The sequence below is a fragment of the Coregonus clupeaformis genome, chromosome 35 (genome assembly GCF_020615455.1).
Source record: "Coregonus clupeaformis isolate EN_2021a chromosome 35, ASM2061545v1, whole genome shotgun sequence".
NCBI classification, from domain to species: Eukaryota; Metazoa; Chordata; class Actinopteri; order Salmoniformes; family Salmonidae; genus Coregonus; species Coregonus clupeaformis.
This window is the reverse complement of record NC_059226.1, coordinates 5,200,115-5,221,780: the sequence shown is the minus strand read 5'-3', so window position 1 is coordinate 5,221,780 and position 21,666 is coordinate 5,200,115. Positions and strand designations below refer to the sequence as shown.

Sequence of the window (21,666 nt, the reverse complement as noted above, 5' to 3'; positions counted from 1 at the left end):
GGAAGATTGGAAAAAATAGTTATGGACAGACAAATCGAAGTTTGAGGTGTTCGGATCACAAAGAAGAACATTTGTGAGATGCAGACTAAATGAGAAGATGCTGGAGGAGTGCTTGATGCCATCTGTCAAGCATGGTGGAGGCAATGTGAAGATCTGGGGGTGCTTTGGTGGTGGTAAAGTGGGAGATTTGTACAGGGTAAAAGGGATCTTGAAGAAGGAAGGCTATCACTCCATTTTGCAACGCCATGCCATACCCTGTGGACGGCGCTTGATTGGAGCTAATTTCCTCCTACAACAGGATAATGATCCAAAGAACAGCTCCAAACTATGCAAGAACTATTTAGGTAAGAAGCAGTCAGCTGTTATTCTGTCTATAATGGAGTGGCCAGCACAGTCACCGGATCTCAACCCTATTGAGCTGTTGTGGGAGCAGCTTAACCGTATGGTACGTAAGAAATGCCCATCAAGCCAATCCAACTTGTGGGAGGTGCTTCAGGAAGCATGGGGTGAAATCTCTTCAGATTACCTCAGCAAATTGACAACTATTAAAAATCATTATTTCTAACCTTGTCAATGACTACATTTCCTATGCATTTTGCTATATTTCCTATTCAAACTCATTTCATGTATGTTTTCATGGCTGTCGTTGTCAGTGAGTGGGTACTTACAGGGGCCAGTGAGGGCCGGCGGAGGACTGGTGATGAAAAGCACAGGAAAGGCAAGCACACTGTTGACTGGCTGTAACAGGAGCCCGTGTAAATATAAAACCCGGGGGAGCGCAGCGGTAACACAGGGAGTGTGTACTTTGTGTGTCTGTGTGCGTGTCTGTAGTGCGTGTCTGTAGTGTGTGTGGTGGGGGGACGACCCTGACGGAGCTCTGAGCCTCCTCTGAGTGACAGAAGCCAGCCTCCCTCCAGCCCGCCTTGAAACCTGATCTCCGGGCTCCCACTCCTCGACCACCCACAGAGGGAGATGACGCGCGAAGACGCAGAGAGGAGGAGGGGGGGGGGTGAGGATGTGACCGCACAAAAGTGCACACACACAAGACCCAGACAAAGCAACACACATACACAAGCAGACATACAATGAGACACACACTACTAGACATGCATAGTCATATACAAACACAAAACAAACAAACTATTCATTAAAAAATATAAATTATAGCCTTGGATTAACGTAAAATGGCATATTTGGAAAAAGACACGCACAGACAGTCTCTCTCAGACCCTCCCAAGGGGTTTTGAATCGTGCTTTCTTTTTCACACCCACAATATGGATAAATGTCTTGGGTGCCGTCTAGACACTAAGCGTATAAAACATTAGGAACACCTTCCTAGTATTGAGTTGCACACTCTTTTGCCCTCAGAACAGACTCAATTCATCAGGGCATGGACTCTACAAGGTGTCGAAAGCATTCCACAGGGATGTTGGCCCATGTTGACTCCAATGCTTCCCACAGCTGTGTCAAGTTGGCTGATGTCCTTTGGGTGGTGGATCATTCTTGATAAACACGGGAAACTGTTGAGTGTGAAAAACCCAGCAGTGTTGCAGTTCTTGACACACTCAAACCGGTGCGCCTGGCACCTACTACCATACCCCGTTCAAATGCACTTAAATCTTTTGTCTTGCCCATACACCCTCTGAAAGGCACACATACACAATCCATGTCTCAATTGTCTCAAGGCTTAAACATCCTTCTTTAACCTGTTTCCTCTCCATCATCTACACTGATTGAAGTGGATTTAACAAGTGACAACAATAAGGGTCATAGCTTTTACCTGGATTCACCTCGTTAGTCTATGTCATGGAAATAGCAGGTGTTCCTAATGTTTTGTACACTCCGTGTACATGTGAATTGTTCAGAGCTTAATATGAAAATCTGCAACGAACAGCTGTAGGCCTACACATTCATTCAAGGTAAAAACATTAAACGAACAAACATACATGTGTAGACACAAAAACATGGCTCTCAGACAGCAAAAAAAAACAAATCTTGCCTCAAATATGGTCAAATTTGATCAAAAAAGCAAATATTGAGGACAGCAATTGTGTGTGGGTGTATACGGGTGCAAACTGCGTGTGTGCATACAGGCTTGTATGTGTGTGCTTGAGCATGTTATGAGCTGCTTCAACCCATACTGACCAGGACCCAGCTGCATTAGTGGCTGTCCAGGGTCTTATCTGCTGGAATAAGGGGGGGAGACACAGGAAGACGGATGGCAGGCCCCCTCGGCATGCTGGGATAGGAGGGCCGAGGAGTGCAGCTGAATTCCAGAGGGAGAGGCCTATTCCCAGTCGCTGTGCAATCATTCCCCCGTACTGGGGGGCTAGCCGGAGCCTAGCGGGACCATATCCAATTCCTACTCTAATCGCCTGATCTGGAGACTACTGGGGGCCCCCTCCAAAGCGCCCTCGTCGCCCCCCTCGGTCAGTGTAGACCGGAGGGCCAGCTAGTATCTAGTGAGGTGCTGAGGTGCTTTAATGTAAAGTGGGTGCCACCGTGTTATTGACGGTCAGTGGGTGCATTTTTCATTTGTGCAGGGGCACCAAGAGGTTACCGCAAGGTTTTCAGGTAATACCAACCTTTCTTGTATACGAATGGGGGGAAATGCCATGTGTCTGGGCTGTGCACTTGTGACTCTGCGTTTACACTAGGAAGCTGCCTCACGCGGTGAAACATTTGAAGCAATTCACTTTCAATGGAAGGAAAGCGAGAGAAGCGGAGTGGACGGGCGTACCGTTGAGTGATGCGATCATGGGTGAGGGAGCTGAACAGGGCAAGGCTAAAGTTGGGGAAAACTGAACTTTATTCAAATCCTCTGCGATACCGCGACATGAGTGACCAATCGAAGCTCACCATAGCTTCCAACCCCTACTGGATTGGCTGACAATGGTTGTTAATACATATCACTACCTTGCTTGCTTGCTAGCTTGTTAGCACCCACATGAGGTTGAAGCTAGCGTGGCTAGGCGAGTGTCGCTTGTATAGTGTAAACGGCCAGTAAGACATTGGAATACAACAACAATAACAATCTGTTTTATGTAGAGGGAAACCAATTAAACCAAGATGTGTTGAATGGAAGCTAGATTATGAAATTTTAGATGCTAGTAATGCCACACTTGTACCTGTAGCTGCTAGCATAAGAGGCCTTACACCTTAGTTTGTAATGAGAGCACTCGAAGACCACCCTCATGTCTAACAATGATTCCTCCTTTTGTTGATTGACTGCCTTCAGAGTACATGACAATGGACAATACCACCAAGGGGAACTGGAGCCAAAATGGAGAGAACCTTCATTTAGCCCTATCCTGCAGCAGGATGGCATGATGACTAGGCTGGCATCCAGTGTCTTGTACTGAATGCTGTCAGAGCTGCAGTGAGGGATGCCCCCATGCCCATCGGTCTCCCAGCGGTCCTCCAAACCCAAGAACCCCACCTCTTTTTGTCCCAGAGAGTCTGTGGAAAGCAATCACACAGCCCTAGCGGAAGAGGAAATGGCACACGCTCAACTCCTGTCAGTTCCACTCTTCCATCAACCCCAGCATTAGCTGGCCAGATGGACCAAATCCTTTAGGCAGATATGCAATGTACCAGTGCATTAAACAAGTGAGCTTAAAAAAGAGAGGGAGAGAGAAAAAAATACATGAGTTGGGGCATTTTCGATGGCAAATGCATCAGCAGTCCACATGTTCCACCGTTTATTTTTTTTCTCCAGAGGGTTTTTAGGCTCAACGTTCCAGCTATGAGGCACCATCAGGTATGGAGGCACACTGAGGCATGCGCATGGCGCAAAATGGCCGCTCCTAATAGACAGATGAAGGGAGTGCTGTGGGAAACACCATAGACTGACCTGCGACTCACTGACTCCCCCAGCTGGCTCTGTGCTCCACACCTCTGGGGGCAAAGGGCTCTAAACCTATCACCTCTAGGGCTGGCACAATAATCGTATAATTGACAATTATGGACAATAACCGTGAATAAATGTTTTACTAAATCATAATCGTCTTAATACATTCATTTTAGGAGGGGGTAAACTTTATTTTCAAGTAGATATAGTAATAATAAAAAATGTGAGACCAGGGTGTCACCAAAGCTGTGTTGTATTCAAAGCTGTGCTATATTGTATTACAGTACCTACAGAAAGTATTCATACCTCTTGACTTATTGCAAATTTTGTTGTGTTACAGCCGGAATTCAAAATTGATTGAATTAATTTTTTCTCACCTATCTACACACAATACCCCATAATGACAAAGTCAAAACATGTTTTAAGAAAGTTTTGCAAATGTATTGAAAATTATTTACATAAGTATTCACACCCGAGTCAATACATGTTAGAATCACCTTTGGCAGGGAAAGTCTAAGAGCTTTGCACTCCTGGATTGTACAATATTTGGATTGTACATTTTGTTTTTTTTATTCTTCAAGTTCTGTTTGTTGATCATTGCTAGAAAGACATTTTCAAGTCTTGCCATAGATTTTCAAGACAATTTAAGTCAAAACTGTAACTAGGCCACTCAGGAACATTCAAGGTCGTCTTGGTAAGCAACTCCAGTGTATATTTGGCCTTGTGTTTTAGGTTATTGTCCTGCTGAAACTGAAAGGAGAATGTGTCTCCCAGTGTCTGCTGGAAAGCAGACTGAACCAGGTTTTCCTCTAGGATGTTGCCTGTGCTTAGCTCTATTCCGTTTCTTTTTATCCTAAAACACTCCCTAGTCCTTGCCGATGACAAGCATACTCATACCATGATGCAGCCACCACCATGCTTGAAAATATAAAGAGTGGTACTCAGTGATGTGTTGTTGGATTTGCCCCAAACATAACGATTTGTATTCAGGACATTAAGTTCATTTCTTTGCCTATCACAGCCATTATACTCTGTTTTAAAGTCACCATTGGTCTCGTGGTGAAATCCCTGAGCGGTTTCCTTCTTATCTGGCAACTGAGTTAGGAAGGACGCCTGTATCGTTGTAGTGACTGGGTGTATTGATACACCATCCAAAGTGTAATTAATAACTTCACCATGCTCATCTACCAATAGGTGCTCGTCTTTGCGAGGCATTGGAAAACCTGCCTGGTTTTGTGGTTGAATCTGTTGGAAATTCACTGCTCGATGATGGACCTTACAGATAATTATATGTGTGGGGTACAGAGATGAGGTAGTTATTCAAAAATCATGTTAAACACTTATTATGTGACTTGTTAAGCACATTTTTACTCCTGGACTTATTTAGGCTTGCCATAACAAAGGGGATGAATACTTACTGACTCAAAACAATTCAGCTTTTAATTTTTTATTAATTTCTAAAACAAATTAAAAACATAAATCAATTTTGAAATTATGGGGTATTGTGTGTAGGCCAGTGACACAAAATCTCAATTTAATCTATTTTAAATTCAGGCTGTAACACAACATTTGGAAAAGTCAAGGGGTGTCAATACTTTCTGAAGTCACTGTAGGTATGCTGTAGCTAATTTTCAAAGATGCATTACAAGCTCAAAATGACAATTATGACAATAACCCTAGTCATTTGCATGAGAATTAGGCCTAATCTTTACCGCAAATTCCATAATCATCACAGCCCTAATCACTGTTAAGAGCAGCTTCCCATCATCGGTCTATGGGAAATACAGTACAACTCATCAGCACAGAATCAATCAACAGAGATTAGATCATCTTGCATAACCTTTCAATGTATTGTGACATATTGTGAAATTAATCTGGGTATATTGTTACATTAAGTGACATTCAAGACAAAAAGTAAACTGTATTCAGTGAGCACAGTGCTCAGGGTAATTGTAATAATTAATGATGGGGGGGGGCTTAAAGACGGTAAACGGAGAGTCTTTGCGTGGGAAAGTTCCATAGGGATTAGCTATATTATCGGAACCATTTCCATTCCTTTTGGGATCTTTGAGCGAAGCTGGAATTCAGATTTACAGCTGCGTGTAGGAGTGGCCCCTCTTTTCACAGTGTCCCAGAGACAGGGGCTGATGTTGGGCAGGGGTCAGAAAGAGGGGTCACTCTCTGGTGTGCTGGTGTATATCACTGATGCCGTGGTTCTCTGATGAACCCCTCACACACACAAACGACCCTCATCCACACTTAAGCACGGGCACAGGGATAATGTTCTCTCAATTTATGTATATGTCTCTGTATTACGCAGTTAGCGCTCGCTCACCCACTCCGCCCATTCATTTAGCATAGTTAAGATGCAGACTATGTGTCAGACAGAGTACAGTACATGATGTAGACAGACTCGGGGTAGCACTTTTCCAGGAGATGTCCCCTTGGCATACATCGTCAAATCACCCCCTGCCGAGCTGTGTGTGGGAGACTGGGAGAGTCAGTAAGACAGACAGACCTCTCCATCCTGTCCTCCTTACATTCTCCCACCAAATTCCACAGTCAGGCTGGATTACCAGGCCCGCCTCTGAAATCAATAGCCGGGGTTTGAATGCAAAGAGGCGAACAGGAGACGTCGGCAGCGGAGGTTCTCTCTCTTCTCTCGTTGGTTCATTGGCTGGCTGTCTGGCTGGTAAATATCCCCGCGTCGTGTTAAAGAGAAGGGCTATAATTAACTGTGCGAGACGCCAGTCAGCCAGGGGTTGGGCACCGTGCCAACGGATCAGCCCTAATTACTATATTCACTTTGTCAGGAACGCTCACTTTGCTGCTCCCTCTGATAGGCCATGGCAGCCTCAGAAATCCCCCGGCACTGTACAGCACATTCTCAGGCAGGCAGACAGGGCCGACTGGCAGGCAGGCAGGCGGGCTCGCAGTCGCAGGGTGAGGAAAGGCTGGTTGGGTGGAGGGCTGAGCGACTGCAACAGGAGAAGACACCCCCAATGGCCCGGCCATCTCAGGGACCAAACAAACACAGGGGCCACCAGCCTGAGCAAAAATGATCCTATACACAGTAATGCTGTTCCCAGCCGCCCTGATTGATTGGATCATGTACATATGGCCTTTTTCCAGGTACAGTACCACAATATTCTGCCTTAAACCTGATCCGAGGCTCCCATGTTTAGTCAAATCTGATTTCAGGTCAATATAAACACCAGTCTAAAAACAGACGTCTGGCTCCTGCAGTGTCTCCACGAATGGCTCCAGTGCAATTTTGTGGTGTCCAACATGCTAATTGTATTGATGTTGTTGAGCAGAGGAGTCGTATTTTTCACACGGTTTGTAAACACCCTTTTTGTATGCATGGGGTTTGGCTACAATTAAATGCTTGGAATGGAGTTCCTATCAAAAGGCCAACTTAGGCTGGTGGAGGTATTTACATGTGGTGAAATTCACTGACAAATATTTTTCACAAAACGTGGCCTGCTATCAATGGTTCTAATGCATTACTGAACTGGAAATATGTGAGCGCGACAGGCGGGGGATGAATATGGCTTTATTTAAATAGTTTTACTGTGGAAGCGGCTCAGACAACCATTTCAGGGTAGTTTATCACATAAAGCCTCTTTCACACTGTCCACATATGGACAAATCACACTCCAAAGCCTGTTTCAACACAGCCACAGCCAGAGAGGGATAAGGATCATTAGCATACGTGGGCGCATTCATGGGGCACCACTGAGGGAAGCTTGATGGCAGAGATACACTGATTTAACAAACATTAAGTTGCATCCCCCCCTTTTGCCCTCAGAACAGCCTAAATTCATCAGGGCATGAACTCTACAAGGTGTCGAAAGCGTTCCACAGGGATGCTGGCCCATGTTGACTCCAATGCTCCCCACAGTTGTGTCAAGTTGGCTGGATGTCCTTTGGGTGGTGGACCATTCTTGATACACACAGGAAAATGTTGAGCGTGAAAACCCCAGCAGCGTTGCAGTTCTTGACACAAACCGGTGCGCCTGGCACCTACCCATACCCTGTTCAAAGGCACTTAAATCTTTTGTATTGCCCATACACCCTCTGAATGGCACACATACACAATCCATGTCTCAATTGTCTCAAGGCTTAAACATCCTTCTTTAACCTGTCCCCTCTCCATCATCTACACTGATTGAAGTGGATTTAACAAGTGACATCAATAAGGGTCATAGCTTTCACCTGGTCAGTCTATGTCATGGAAAGAGTAGGTGTCCTTAATGCTTTGTATACTCAGTGTAATTACGTACAGTATGCGCAAGCAGACGACGATGGCCCTCCTGCCAAATGCAGGGCATTCATCATGATGTGCTTTTTATCCGACTACTGTGAGGACTGAAAATCTTCAACAAAACAATTTGAGGTAAAGACCTTTCTGGTGTTCTTGAATACGGTCTGTACAAGTCCTATGCCATACATACATTTTGGCTTCAAACATACGTCCCCGGTCGGTTAGAGTACACTTTGGAAACCTGTGTCTATTTCAGGATACAAAACAAACAGAGATGACAGTAATTAAATGAAGGCCTCTCTTGATTCAGGTCAGACACTCAGCTCAGTCCTCACTCTCTCCGGCGGTTACCTCTTAGCTATCAACTCTCATATGAAAATCAGTAGGTCAACCTGACAAAAGCACTTATGACGTCATCCCACAATTCTGGTGATGCCATACGGTTAGACTCTTACTCAGATGATACAAAAGGGCGTCTTATGTCACGAGGCAAATATCAAACTCAAATATCACCTGACAAACTTTGAAAGGGCTGAGTCAAAACTCCTGAACTCTGTCAGAATCAGGTGAACCTCTTCCACGCAGACATGTCTAGAATGATTTAATCTACTGAAAGTCCTTGTATCTTATTCACAAAGCGTGTCCCTGGGTTTAGTCCACTTCTCTCTGATGGCGACAAAGCCTATTGAACAGGAGAAAAAACAGGCCCTGTCATTGAATTGTTGGAAAACAAATGCACCTTCCAGCAGAGAAAAAGGACGTGTGGCCTAGGGTCATCTAGCAGTCTAACCGCTGCAGCATGGGTTTCCAATCCGGCCCACTGATTTTTCAGCACAATCTCTCCTTTATCTTTCCCACTGTCTCTCTATCCAATAAAGCATAAAAATGCCAAAAATATATCTTTAAAAAAAGAGGAAGGACGTGTCTCTTAAAGAGGGGTGTAAGGTGGACATTCAGTGGGGGAAAAAAGTATTTAGTCAGCCACCAATTGTGCAAGTTCTCCCACTTAAAAAGATGAGAGAGGCCTGTAATTTTCATCATAGGTACATGTCAACTATGACAGACAAAATGAGATTTTTTTTCTCCAGAAAATCACATTGTAGGATTTTTAATGAATTTATTTGCAAATTATGGTGGAAAATAAGTATTTGGTCAATAACAAAAGTTTCTCAATACTTTGTTATATACCCTTTGTTGGCAATGACACAGGTCAAACGTTTTCTGTAAGTCTTCACAAGGTTTTTACACACTGTTGCTGGTATTTTGGCCCATTCCTCCATGCAGATCTCCTCTAGAGCAGTGATGTTTTGGGGCTGTCGCTGGGCAACACTGACTTTCAACTCCCTCCAAAGATTTTCTATGGGGTTGAGATCTGGAGACTGGCTAGGCCACTCCAGGACCTTGAAATTCTTCTTACGAAGCCACTCCTTCGTTGCCCGGGCGGTGTGTTTGGGATCATTGTCATGCTGAAAGACCCAGCCACGTTTCATCTTCAATGCCCTTGCTGATGGAAGGAGGTTTTCACTCAAAATCTCACGATACATGGCCCCATTCATTCTTTCCTTTACACGGATCAGTCGTCCTGGTCCCTTTGCAGGACGACTGATCCGTAAAAATCCTACAATGTGATTTTCTGGATTTTTTTCCCTCAATTTGTCTGTCATAGTTGACGTGTACCTATGATGAAAATTACAGGCCTCTCTCATCTTTTTAAGTGGGAGAACTTGCACAATTGGTGGCTGACTAAATACTTTTTTTCCCCACTGTATCAGGCCTCTATCAGACACAGACAAATTGCAACACTGTACAGCTGTTAGGTCAAACAGTGATAACGCCGCTAGAAATCCCCTCGTTCATTAAACTACTTGTTCCATCTTATCATTCCACTTGACAAAATAAAGGACTGAACGCTCATGCATTAAAGAACAGTAAAGAGGTGTAGAAATCCCCCTATTTTCAATTTCAGACAACTCCTTTAGAAGTTATCGGGCGGAATCTGTAACAAAAAACAGAGGTAATCAATACCTTCTTTTACCATCTTCAGACAGAAAACGGTTTGTGAGAGAGAAGTCACATGCAACACTAGCAGAGTCTGCACTCTGAGCCAAAATGGAGATGAACCGAACAACCCAAAAATATCTTCACAAGGAGTGCAGAGGAGGAAGAGACACTAAGCACTTTGAGAGGGTGGCCAAAACTCCCCTTCTCGGAGTGAGTTAGCAAACCCTGAGCCCCCACTGAACAGCTCAGTAATTAAGGTAGCTTTCCAGCTCCAAGCGACAGAGGGATGAAATTTCCACCCCTTTGCCGGAACCCCTTGATGTTTTGTACCTTGGGTTCTGGGCCCATTCTGGCAACCAAATCAGTTCTTTATTTTCTCTTTTTTCTCTCTTACAGAGTTCACAGAATCACAGAGAACACAGCCTCCCAGCCAAAACCCCAGCACGATTAATTTAGTAACGGGTTATTAAGCTCAAACATAAATTGTAGCCCTGGACAGTTTAAATGGAAAAGAAGCCTGATTTATCGGAGCCGGAGACAAAACAGGTTTTTATTTTCCATTTATTCATCAACACTCATTGGGAGTGGTAACTCGGGAGGGATTTTCTGACAAAAAAAGGAGGGAAGAAAGAGGGGAGGGGACAGCAGCAATGGATGCCGTGATCAAAGATAGAGCTAGCTGGGGAGAGGAGCAAAATGCCCTTGACATTCTTATCCCAGCTCTTCCCTGGACAAGACTATATTTGTTTGGTGGAGCACTGCATCAGCTGAACAAATATATCAATAGTGTTTGCTATCGCACTGTATCCTTGTATCTGTTCTTGACTTCATTTTGGGAGATTATTCATCAAGGCTGGCTAACGGCCTCCTCTGAGCAGTCAGAATAACTCCGGGTTCATCTTAAGTCCCCAAATAAAGTACTCAAGCCATATCTTAGGGAGGATAGACTAACAGAACTGACACAATGTCACTCTTAATGAAAGAGATGTTCTGTATATTTCTACTCACATCAGGGTCATCTCCTATTCAAGGCCCAATTCTACAAAGTGATCCATCATTCCTTTGAGTTTCAATGGACATTTTCAACAGAATTTATTACGAACTCAAACCAAGGAGTTACATAAACTTGACCATTATGTTGAAAGTGACTAAGCCACTTTGTCCGCTCCCTTTCTTAGTAGAGTTTATGACTTTGGGGGCGTACTCCTCTGACTAAGAAAGGGGCCTCTGGGGCAGTGAACCAATGATTGTACCAAACACTGACTGTGTACCCTCAATCTGTCTGCTGCAGAAGGACTGCCTCTAGTCACCAGAGAAACCACCTGCCAATGGGACGTCATACATACAAACTTATACAAAATCAAACACACAACTTATCCAATAGGTTATTGTAAGACTATTCTGCCATTTACCATTCATTTCAACTGGTACGTTTATTCAGAATATTCTACTACAACAACAACCTGGGGGTGTAGTGCTGAGGTATTGAATACAAACCTCAGAATGGCGTGCAGACTTTCTGCATAGGAGGGATTTAAATGAGCCAAATGCAAGCTGGTTCTCAGTCCACCCCCCTCTCCTATCCTCTCCTCTCCTCTCCCTCTGTCCTGTGGAGGTGTTGTCCTCAAGCTCTCAAAGTCACATCATTCCTGACCTCTGTGTCTGTGTCTGCTGTGCAGTAGGTCTGCCTCTGTGTGCCAGAGCACCATGGGTCATCAGGGCCCAGAATGAGGCATGGCACAGCTGCTGACACAGCACATAGCATTGGTGCGCTGCTCTGTGTGTGTGTCTGTGTGTGTGTGTGTCTGTCTGCACGCATATTTTTTGCCCGTGCGCACGCACACACGCTTGTGTGTGTGTGTGTTTAGGAGGGTCCAGACAGGGAAGGGCAGCCCTGCTCTGAGAAAGGGAAGGAGGATACCTAGTCAGTTGTACAACTGAATGCATTCAACCGAAATGTGTCTTCCACATTTAACCCAACCCCTCTGAATCAGAGGTGCGGGGGGCTGCCTTAATCGATGTCCACGTCATCGGTGCCCGGGGAGCAGTTGTTGTTGGGGGTTAACTACCTGGCTCAAGGGCAGAACGGAAACACAGAAATGACAATGACAGTAACCTGGACGGCAGCCTACTGTAACGCAACCAAAAAGATTAATGGGCCCTGAGGACAAGCTAACTCAGGTGGGTCCAGTTCTAAAACACCAAGCCGTAGTCAGACTGTATGCAGGTGAAATAGTACATTCAGTACATTTGATGAATATTTTTTGTTATCCCTTTACAGTCAATATTGTTTGAACAGATACATTTCTGTATCAACTACAGTGAGTAAATGAAGCTGAAGTGCCCGGTAATATCCACTCGTCGGTCCTCCCACCTGCAGTCTGTTTGTTCTTCTCGCTCTCGTTTGCGTTCTATTTTTTCATGCTCTCTCCTGCGCTCTCCTCTTTCCCGCTGTCAACTCTCACTCCTCTCTTCTCCCCCTCCTCTCTCTGCATTATGTGCTCTTTTCTCCCTCTCTTGCTCTCTCTCAGCTTTGTTTGAGGAGAGGAAAGCCATGGTGACGGAGGAGCCACACAAAAGGGTCACATGATGTCGAGGCGAGTCTAGGCGGGTGGGTGGACACAATGACCGCACCACTCCGCACAGCTGGAGTGTCACGCATTCCTGGTGTTTACAAGATTTAGGGGGAAAACTAATCTACCCCCCTGAGGAACTCTGCAGCGCAAAATTGCCCCATTTTCTGTCTGAATAGAGGGTTTATGTCATTGCCACGATGCATTTTAGGACCATGAGAAAATGGCAACCTGTAAAAATGATGGCAGTGGTGGTAGAAGGGTTGAATCACAGACGAGGCTGAGGAGAATAGGCTAAATAGTGGTCACTCTTCAATGGGAACAGTCGAGGGAGCTAAGGGTAGAAGGGATAAGATTATTCTTGTGTATTTCTTTGGTTAAAATCATATTTTAAAAATATCAAACATCTATTCTATAATCTACAACTGTGGGCCTTCAATTCGGTTGCCATTTTTAGAATCACGCCACTGTTGTTCTCGTGGCGAAATATGTTGACATATCGGTAATTGAAGCCTCTATTGGACGTTGTTCCGTCGTTGCTGAGGCCTTGCCAGCATGCCTAAGCCCTGGCAGCTTAATCAGATCCACAACAGAGTTTTCTGTAAATAAAGAACCGCTCACTCCTTAAAACTCCTCACACGCGTCGCTAGTTTTTCCCAACTCAGGACATGACTTCACAGAAAAGCAGTGGGGCCTGTCGAAACTGGCCAGAACAGCCTTGACCAACCATGCGACAAGCATATTCCCTAAAAGGTGGTCGTAGTGGAGTAATAGAGTTCAGTTTGAGGGGATGGCTGGGGACTACTGACTCCTACTCTCATCCTTTGATGGGATGCCCAGAGGGTTTCAGATTGTACTGCCAAACCTGAATAGAGTAGGAGTTTACAAGAGGGGGCACTGAGTAGCCTAAGTAATGACATGTAATGAATGGTGCTTTAATGAACTATGCTAGCATGGGTTAATGTAAGGATGGGCTAACTGGACCGCATGGGAAGTAGAATCCAATGAGGAACAAATGAGGAGCTCAGCCAATCAAAAGGTAAATAAACACAGCCCATGATGACAAGAAACGCCAGTGGAACCAGCTGAAAGAATAGTTGGGGGGGAGGGCCAGTGAACAATGAGAGGACATTGTCTCCTCCGCTTGAATGGGCATCATTTCCCCGACCACACCCACCCCCAACCTCCCTCACCAGGACGGGTGATGCGGCCCATCGGATGACAATAGAGGCATTGATGACGGGGTCTACACGCACACACGTCTGTCCAGCTATGATGCTGAATGTCCGTAACACCAACACAGACGTGTCCTCTGTCGTGCCTCTACTACTGTGGTGTGTGTGTGTGTGTGTGTGTGTGTGTGTGTGTGTGTGTGTGTGTGTGTGTGTGTGTAGAAAGACGGGCAGGCAGAAGCAAAGCAGATACTCACCTCTGGTGTGTTTTTCTTGAACTCGCGGCTCTGGTCGATGAGCTTTTTCCTAGACTGCTCGCTCTCATCTTGTCTGTTGGCCAGGACTGTGGCGGTGGCGTCCAGTTCTCTCTGTGGGACCAAGAGGGGGGAGGAGAAGAAATGACAGAATGATTACACAGGGCTCTGTGGAGGATGACCTCCATTTACATCAGCAGACAAACAAGAAAACCCCTCTTCTTTTAACTCTCTCTTTTCCCTCACTCTCTTTCCTCTCCCTTTGACCCCCTGTAGTCTGGCACCACTAGTGCCAAACTGGGAGGGTGGCATGAGAGAGAAGAGAAAGAGAGAAACAGACTGGTCTTAGTCAACCTCAAAAGGAGGATTCATCTCCTGTCCTTTCCATCCATACAGACAGAGAGACCGACAGATAGACCTAGACATGGCACTAGCACAGGCACCATGACTACTCACTGGCTGGCATCACACACACCCCTATGAAAAATAAACACACACACAGTTGCAGACACACATACTGTACAGTGTAGACAGAAGTGTGAAAAAAGCCATAAAACCACTTAGATCCAAGCAGCATTTACGCAGCTTATAAAAATATATATTTGAGAGCGAGAGAAAAGACATATGGGGCGAAATAGCTTTTCTCACGGGCTTCATTAGAAATACACCAGCAGCCTTTATGGTCGCTAGGCATGTAAATGTCATAGGGCAGATCCCAGATTATCAATATTGGGACAGAGGTGCCAGGAGAAGATATAAACACTGACTCTAGATCAACATGGACAAACCAGGATACTACCCTTAGAATATCCACACTGTTACAGCTGAACCTATATAGGCCTATACTCTCAGAATGTAAGCCACGAGAATCTATAGTTAGTATCAGAGGAAGAAATATTTCCCCAATGGATTTGGATGTGTGAAGTGACTGACAAGCAGTCTCAGGTGGGCCTTTGATGAGGTTTTGTGTGTGTGTGTGTTGTCTCTGCTCTGCTCTGAGAAAGAGAGGCTTAGAGTGAGAGGCAGAGAGCGAGAGGCATAGAGCGAGAGGCATAGAGCGAGAGGCATAGAGCGAGAGGCATAGAGCGAGAGGCATAGAGCGAGAGGCATAGAGCGAGAGGCATAGAGCGAGAGAGAGCGAGAAAGAGATAGAGAAGGGAGAGAAAGAGAGAGAGACAGTCGAGGCTGACATCTGGAAGCCAGATGCAGGGAACAAATCAAGTTAATTAGGCTGGAACTGAACGAGCCAGACTGCCGCCCCCACTTTACTCCACACAGCCACCACCACCACCATGTCTGGGGGGGGTAGCTAAAGCATACAGTACACACAGCAGACTGGCTAGAGCACAGCTCTCTCAGTCTCTCTCGCCCCCCTTTTATCTGCTCTCAGATCCTCCTCTAGTCTAGTAGGGAAGAATTGTCGAAGAAGGGCCGCAGCAAGTACTGTAAGAACTGTTTCACTGCAGAGGAAAGTCTATGAAATAGAGACTGTGTTCCTTTTTGGGGAGTCACCCTAGACCCCATTTACTACTTGGGCTTCAAGACTAAAATAATTTGGTTACAATTTAAAAAGTGAGTGTCTTAAAAAAGGCCTTTATAAGGCCATTTGTGTGGTGTGTGCGTCATATCTCAAGAAAGTTCATTAAAGCAGTGACATCGATTGATGCGTCGTCTGCTCACCAGTCATAGGGGTGTTGCTGCATAGCAACAGGACGTCAACCTTTGCCCCCAACTCCTGTGGCGCCACCTCTGCCACGCACGTTGCTGCCCGCAGTGGGTATGCTAATTGCAGCTCTGTGGGGTGGGTGTTGGGGGAACTGTTCCCATGTCATGGTAGAAGGGTTGGTGGGCAACACTGACCCAGGGTCAGGGAGAGGCCCACTGCATGTTATCTCCACTCCGCTGCCTCTGGCCGCTAGCGGCGGGGGGCCCATATGACAGAAAGGCTACAGCAACCAGAGTTCGCCACAGGGGCACTGAGCAGAGGTGAGCAGAAGAGAAGCTAATAGAAAATATTTAGAGTTAGCTAGCCCTAGGAGCTAACGCATTAGCACTGGCTAGCTGTACTGGAGCTCTCAGCAACTATATTCCCTCTCTACCTCTCCTGCAGTATCTAGACTAGAGAGGAATGGAGAAACAAGGGGCGGAAGGAGGAGGGTGGTTCAGAGAAGTGGAAAAGAGGAACGCCCCGTTCCCCAAAAAGCTTCTGTCAAGTTAACGCTCGAGACTGATTAGCAGATGCTGCCGTTAAGTCCATTATGCAAACAATTTGGCTAATCACTTCAAATTGATTAGAGCCAGGCTTCCCAACCAGAGTTTAATGCGCCACCGCGTCTCTGGGACCCCTCTGAGCCCGTCCAGGCGAACAGGGGAATGGGGTGGGGCGAATAATTAGGTTTTTATCAACAGGAATTCACAGAGTCAGCCCAACCCCAGCCTGCACACACCCACAAAGATAGGGAGGCAAATCCCTAAACACACATGGTAGCTACAGTGAGGGGAAAAAGTATTTGATCCCCTGCTGATTTTGTACGTTTGCCCACTGACAAAGAAATGATCAGTCTATAATTTTAATGGTAGGTTTATTTGAACAGTGAGAGACAGAATAACAACAAAAAAATCCAGAAAAACGCATGTCAAAAATGTTATAAATTGATTTGCATTATAATGAGGGAAATAAGTATTTGACCCCCTCTCAATCAGAAAGATTTCTGGCTCCCAGGTGTCTTTTATACAGGTAACGAGCTGAGATTAGGAGCACACTCTTAAAGGGAGTGCTCCTAATCTCAGCTTGTTACCTGTATAAAAGACACCTGTCCACAGAAGCAATCAATCAATCAGATTCCAAACTCTCCACCATGGCCAAGACCAATGATCTCTCCAAGGATGTCAGGGACAAGATTGTAGACCTACACAAGGCTGGAATGGGCTACAAGACCATCGCCAAGCAGCTTGGTGAGAAGGTGACAACAGTTGGTGCGATTATTCGCAAATGGAAGAAACACAAAATAACTGTCAATCTCCCTCGGCCTGGGGCTCCATGCAAGATCTCACCTCGTGGAGTTGCAATGATCATGAGAACAGTGAGGAATCAGCCCAGAACTACACGGGAGGATCTTGTCAATGATCTTGTCAAGGCAGCTGGGACCATAGTCACCAAGAAAACAATTGGTAACATACTATGCCGTGAAGGACTGAAATCCTGCAGTGCCCGCAAGGTCCCTCTGCTCAAGAAAGCACATATACAGGCCCGTCTAAAGTTTGCCAATGAACATCTGAATGATTCAGAGGAGAACTGGGTGAAAGTGTTGTGGTCAGATGAGATCAAAATTGAGCTCTTTGGCATCAACTCAACTCGCCGTGTTTGGAGGAGAAGGAATGCTGCCTATGACCCCAAGAACACCATCCCCACCGTCAAACATGGAGGTGGAAACATTATGCTTTGGGGGTGTTTTTTCTGCTAAGGGGACAGGACAACTTCACTGCATCAAAGGGACGATGGACGGGGCCATGTACCGTCAAATCTTGGGTGAGAACCTCCTTCCCTCAGCCAGGGCATTGAAATGGGTCATGGATTGGTATTCCAGCATGACAATGACCCAAAACACACGGCCAAGGCAACAAAGGAGTGGCTCAAGAAGAAGCACATTAAGGTCCTGGAGTGGCCTAGCCAGTCTCCAGACCTTAATCCCATAGAAAATCTGTGGAGGGAGCTGAAGGTTCGAGTTGCCAAACGCCAGCCTCAAAACCTTAATGACTTGGACAAAAACATTTTGGGAAATCTGTTGCCGCTCAGGTCTACTACAAAACCCACAATGCAATGTTCTCTATCTCCCTGGGCTGGCTGGCTGGCTGGCTAGGTAGCTAGCTAGAAAACATAACTACACAATAATACCAAAATCAATATGAAGTATTGTGAAATAGCTAGCTGGCTGTAAAATATCCTATACAAACTGCACTATCAACTTAGGAGTCTATCTTGCAGTTCGTCCCTGCCACTGAGTGAGAGCAGTGTTACGTTGCTTTCCCACCGAGATAATTATAATCGCATTGCATGACAATTAGCTTAGCAACCTCATGGCGCAGCATTACAACGTGAATGCGATTGGTCGACAGTCAGTTGGGTGGGGCGTTTCTCCATTCATTGCCCAATGGGATTCCTATCTCCTCCTTTCTGTAATATCTCTGTTTCCTACAGACATGGCGCATTGAGACATGGTACTTGAAGGAGAAACTGAGGTGAATAATTTGGTACACTGTTTAAATTGAGCACATCTAAGAGAAATCTATACTTTGTCATGACAATATAAACGGATGGATGTGTTCTAGACAAGTATGGCCATATCATGTATTGGCTGATTTGCTGATCTGGAGTGCCGGTAATTGTTTTAAAAGAGTTATGTAATGTGATAGTGTGTAATCCCCCATCTCCAGTGATGAGAAATATATAGCTATGACACGTTCCTAAACGATTTCCTGATTTTCACAGGTGGATCACTTAGAAGTAAAATCATGGGGAATTGTTTTATTTTACCCACTAATAGAACATAGGCTTTCACCAAATTGACAGGAGTTTCATGATTTTTTATTGCTGATTTTGATTTTTCTCTTTTTATACCTTTAATTCACCATCACAAATGTTGACTATCCCATCAATGGGGGGCGTGACCAACCTCACCAACCCCTCCCACGCTTCCTACCCCCCGCCCCCCTCCCTATGTCCAGCCCCCCCAGGGCCCTGCCGCCTCTCTTCAAGCAGCAGCGCTTGAATAAAGGACCGAATTGTGCTCAATAATGGCTTCATAATTTTGCTAATGAAAGAATTTTGCTGGCTCAGGCAGCAGTGCTTGTCTTAGTTAATTTGTTCAGTAGTAAACGCTGATGGAACACATTACCGCGCTCCCTCGAGAGCTCGCCTGTGCCAGATGCTATCAGCTGCATGCTCGGAGGGGAATATTAGAGGGGCCGTCTATCTCTCTTCTTTTATCTCTCTCCTTTTTTCTCCTCTCTCTGGTCGGATAACTAGAGAGGATCCTGACCGTGTTTACTAGGAGACAGACAACCCTTCAAACAGACCAGATCACCATTTTTTTAAAATTAATTTTATTATTAAAAAATAATAAGTAAGGGGTAGATCAGCTTTAATATTGCAGATAGATTGTGGCTTCCATCAATGTAATTGTCTGCATCATTTCCAATCCCCCATACATTTTTTGAATATATATATATTTTTTAATATATTTTTCTTTACTGTTATTTTCCCCTAACGCTACCGTCCCTCCCCTAATTGGAGTAAAGTAATGGACAACAATACTTAGGCTTCTACTTCCATCTTATACATACTATTTAGGGCCAATAGAAAAATTTACTGTGATTGAAACCAATAAAGACAAAGGGCATTTTATAAAGCTGGTATTGTTGTGGGGAACCGCTGACCAACTTCAGATTCATGCAAAAAGCTTTTCAAGATGAAGCTTTGAATCTTTCCAAATAGAATATCGTGATAGGCTGACAGTCTAAATAAAAGTTAATTGGGTAACAGCAGACAAAACAAAGTTTCTCTGCGCATCAACTGACCCCATTTCTTGAGCGTAAGCAGGTGCAGGTTTTCAAAAAACTCACTTCATCACCCGCTGGCAATGTGCTTAAAAACGGTAATTTATCCTCTGTTAAATTGCCACAGTGCAGAAAAAGACACAAAGGCATTGTGTAGCCCTCCTGTATGTATGCAACACAAAACGAATGGGGAGCAGATATTGCCGTTACGCTGTTGGAGCTGATTTCTTCCCAGTAGGGATGAAAGGATTCACCGATACGCATCGGTCCTGATTAAAATGTTTAAGTCAAATGTTTAAGATACAAGTGAGTCTGCAGACCCCAAACCAATCCAAATGTAGCATGCATTAGTCAGAAAACTGATTCAGCAGTTCACTTTTTTGTTTGTTGTTGCTCATATTACATTCTTTCTACTTTCCGAAAATACATCTCATCTTTTGTGACTAGGGCTGTTGCGGTGACCGTATTACCGCCACACCGGCAGTCATGAGTCACGACCGCAGTAAACGTCTATGTGACCGTTGAGTCAAAGTAATCTCCTCTTATGCACTCTGGACATGCTTTGGTAGTACCCAACTTGCTAACTACCATCAGGTCCTAATGGCCTGGTACTCAGGGCTCTATTGTCCCTCTAACCACTCTGACGTCAATGCAAATGCAATCATCAAAACACTATTGTGCTTTTGAAACTCACCACACTGTGATGATCAATTTGAAGAAAGAAGTTCAACAGCAGGTTGAAACTGAGTGTAAAACATGGTCGTTGTGGACGTTGTTTCAAAACCTAACACAACGAAATGGACAGCGATTTCTAAGGTGATGATTAATTCAAAACACCCATACGCATATTATAGCTTATGCTATAATATGCCCCCAAAAAACAGAATTAAAATTATGATTGTGCCATTATACAATACATAACCTACCGCATATGACGCATGGCAGAAAAACATAAAGTAAAACTGATTTAAGATGTCTTTGGTACATAATTGGTCTAGCCTATACTACAAAATTAAACAAATTTGAGTAACCGCCTTTGAGTGTGGACTATATTAATATTCATACTGGATAGACTGGTTACCTTATGCTACGCTCCAAAATGTACACCAAACAAAAATGTAAACGCAACATGTAAAGTGTTGGTCCCATGTTTCATGAGCTGAAATAAAAGATCCCAGAAATTTGCCATAGGCACAAAAAGGTTATTTCTCTCACATTTTGTACACACATTTGTTTACATCCCTGTTAGTGAGCATTTCTCATTTGCCAAGATAATCAATCCAACTGACAGGTGTGGCATATCAAGAAGCTGATTAAACAGCATGATCATTACACAGGTGCACCTTGTGCTCGGGACAATAAAAGGCCAATGTAAAATGTGCAGTTTTGTCACACAACACAATGCCACAGATGTCTCAAAGTTTTGAGGGAGGGTGCAATTGGCATGCTGACTGCAGGAATGTCCACCAGAGCTTTTGCCAGATAATTAAATGTTACTTTCTCTACCATAAGCCGCCTCCAACCGTCGTTTTAGAGAATTTGGCAGTACGTCCAACCGGCCTCACAACCGCAGACCATGTGTATTGCGTCATGTGGGTGAGCGGTTTGCTGATGTCAATGTGGTGAACCGAGTGCTCCATGGTAGCGGTGGGATTATGGTTTGGGAAGGCATAAGCTATGGACAACGAACACAATTGCCTTTTATCAATGGCAATTTGAATGCACAGATATACCGTGACGACATCCTGAGACCCATTGTCGTGCCATTCAACCGCCTCCATCAGTTCATGTTTCAGCATGTAATACACGGCCCAATGTCATAAGGATCTGTACACAATTCCTGGAAGCTGAAAATGTCCCAGTTCTTCCATGGCCTGCACACTCCCCAGACATGTCACCCACTGAGCATGTTCGGGATGCTCTGGATCGACGTGTACGATAATGTATTCCAGTTCCTGACAATATCTAGGCAACTTCGCACAGCCATTGAAG

General features: G+C 44.9%; 1 protein-coding gene across 1 annotated transcript in view; it reads right to left on the bottom strand.

Moving 5' to 3' along the window:
• LOC121550327 (homeobox protein cut-like 1) overlaps positions 1-21,666 on the bottom strand; it is a 252,369-nt gene that overhangs the window by 160,170 nt on the left and 70,533 nt on the right. The window contains exon 2 of the mRNA XM_045210770.1: positions 14,122-14,232. Within this exon, the coding sequence (XP_045066705.1) occupies positions 14,122-14,232 (111 nt within the window). The remainder of the gene's footprint in view (positions 1-14,121; positions 14,233-21,666) is intronic.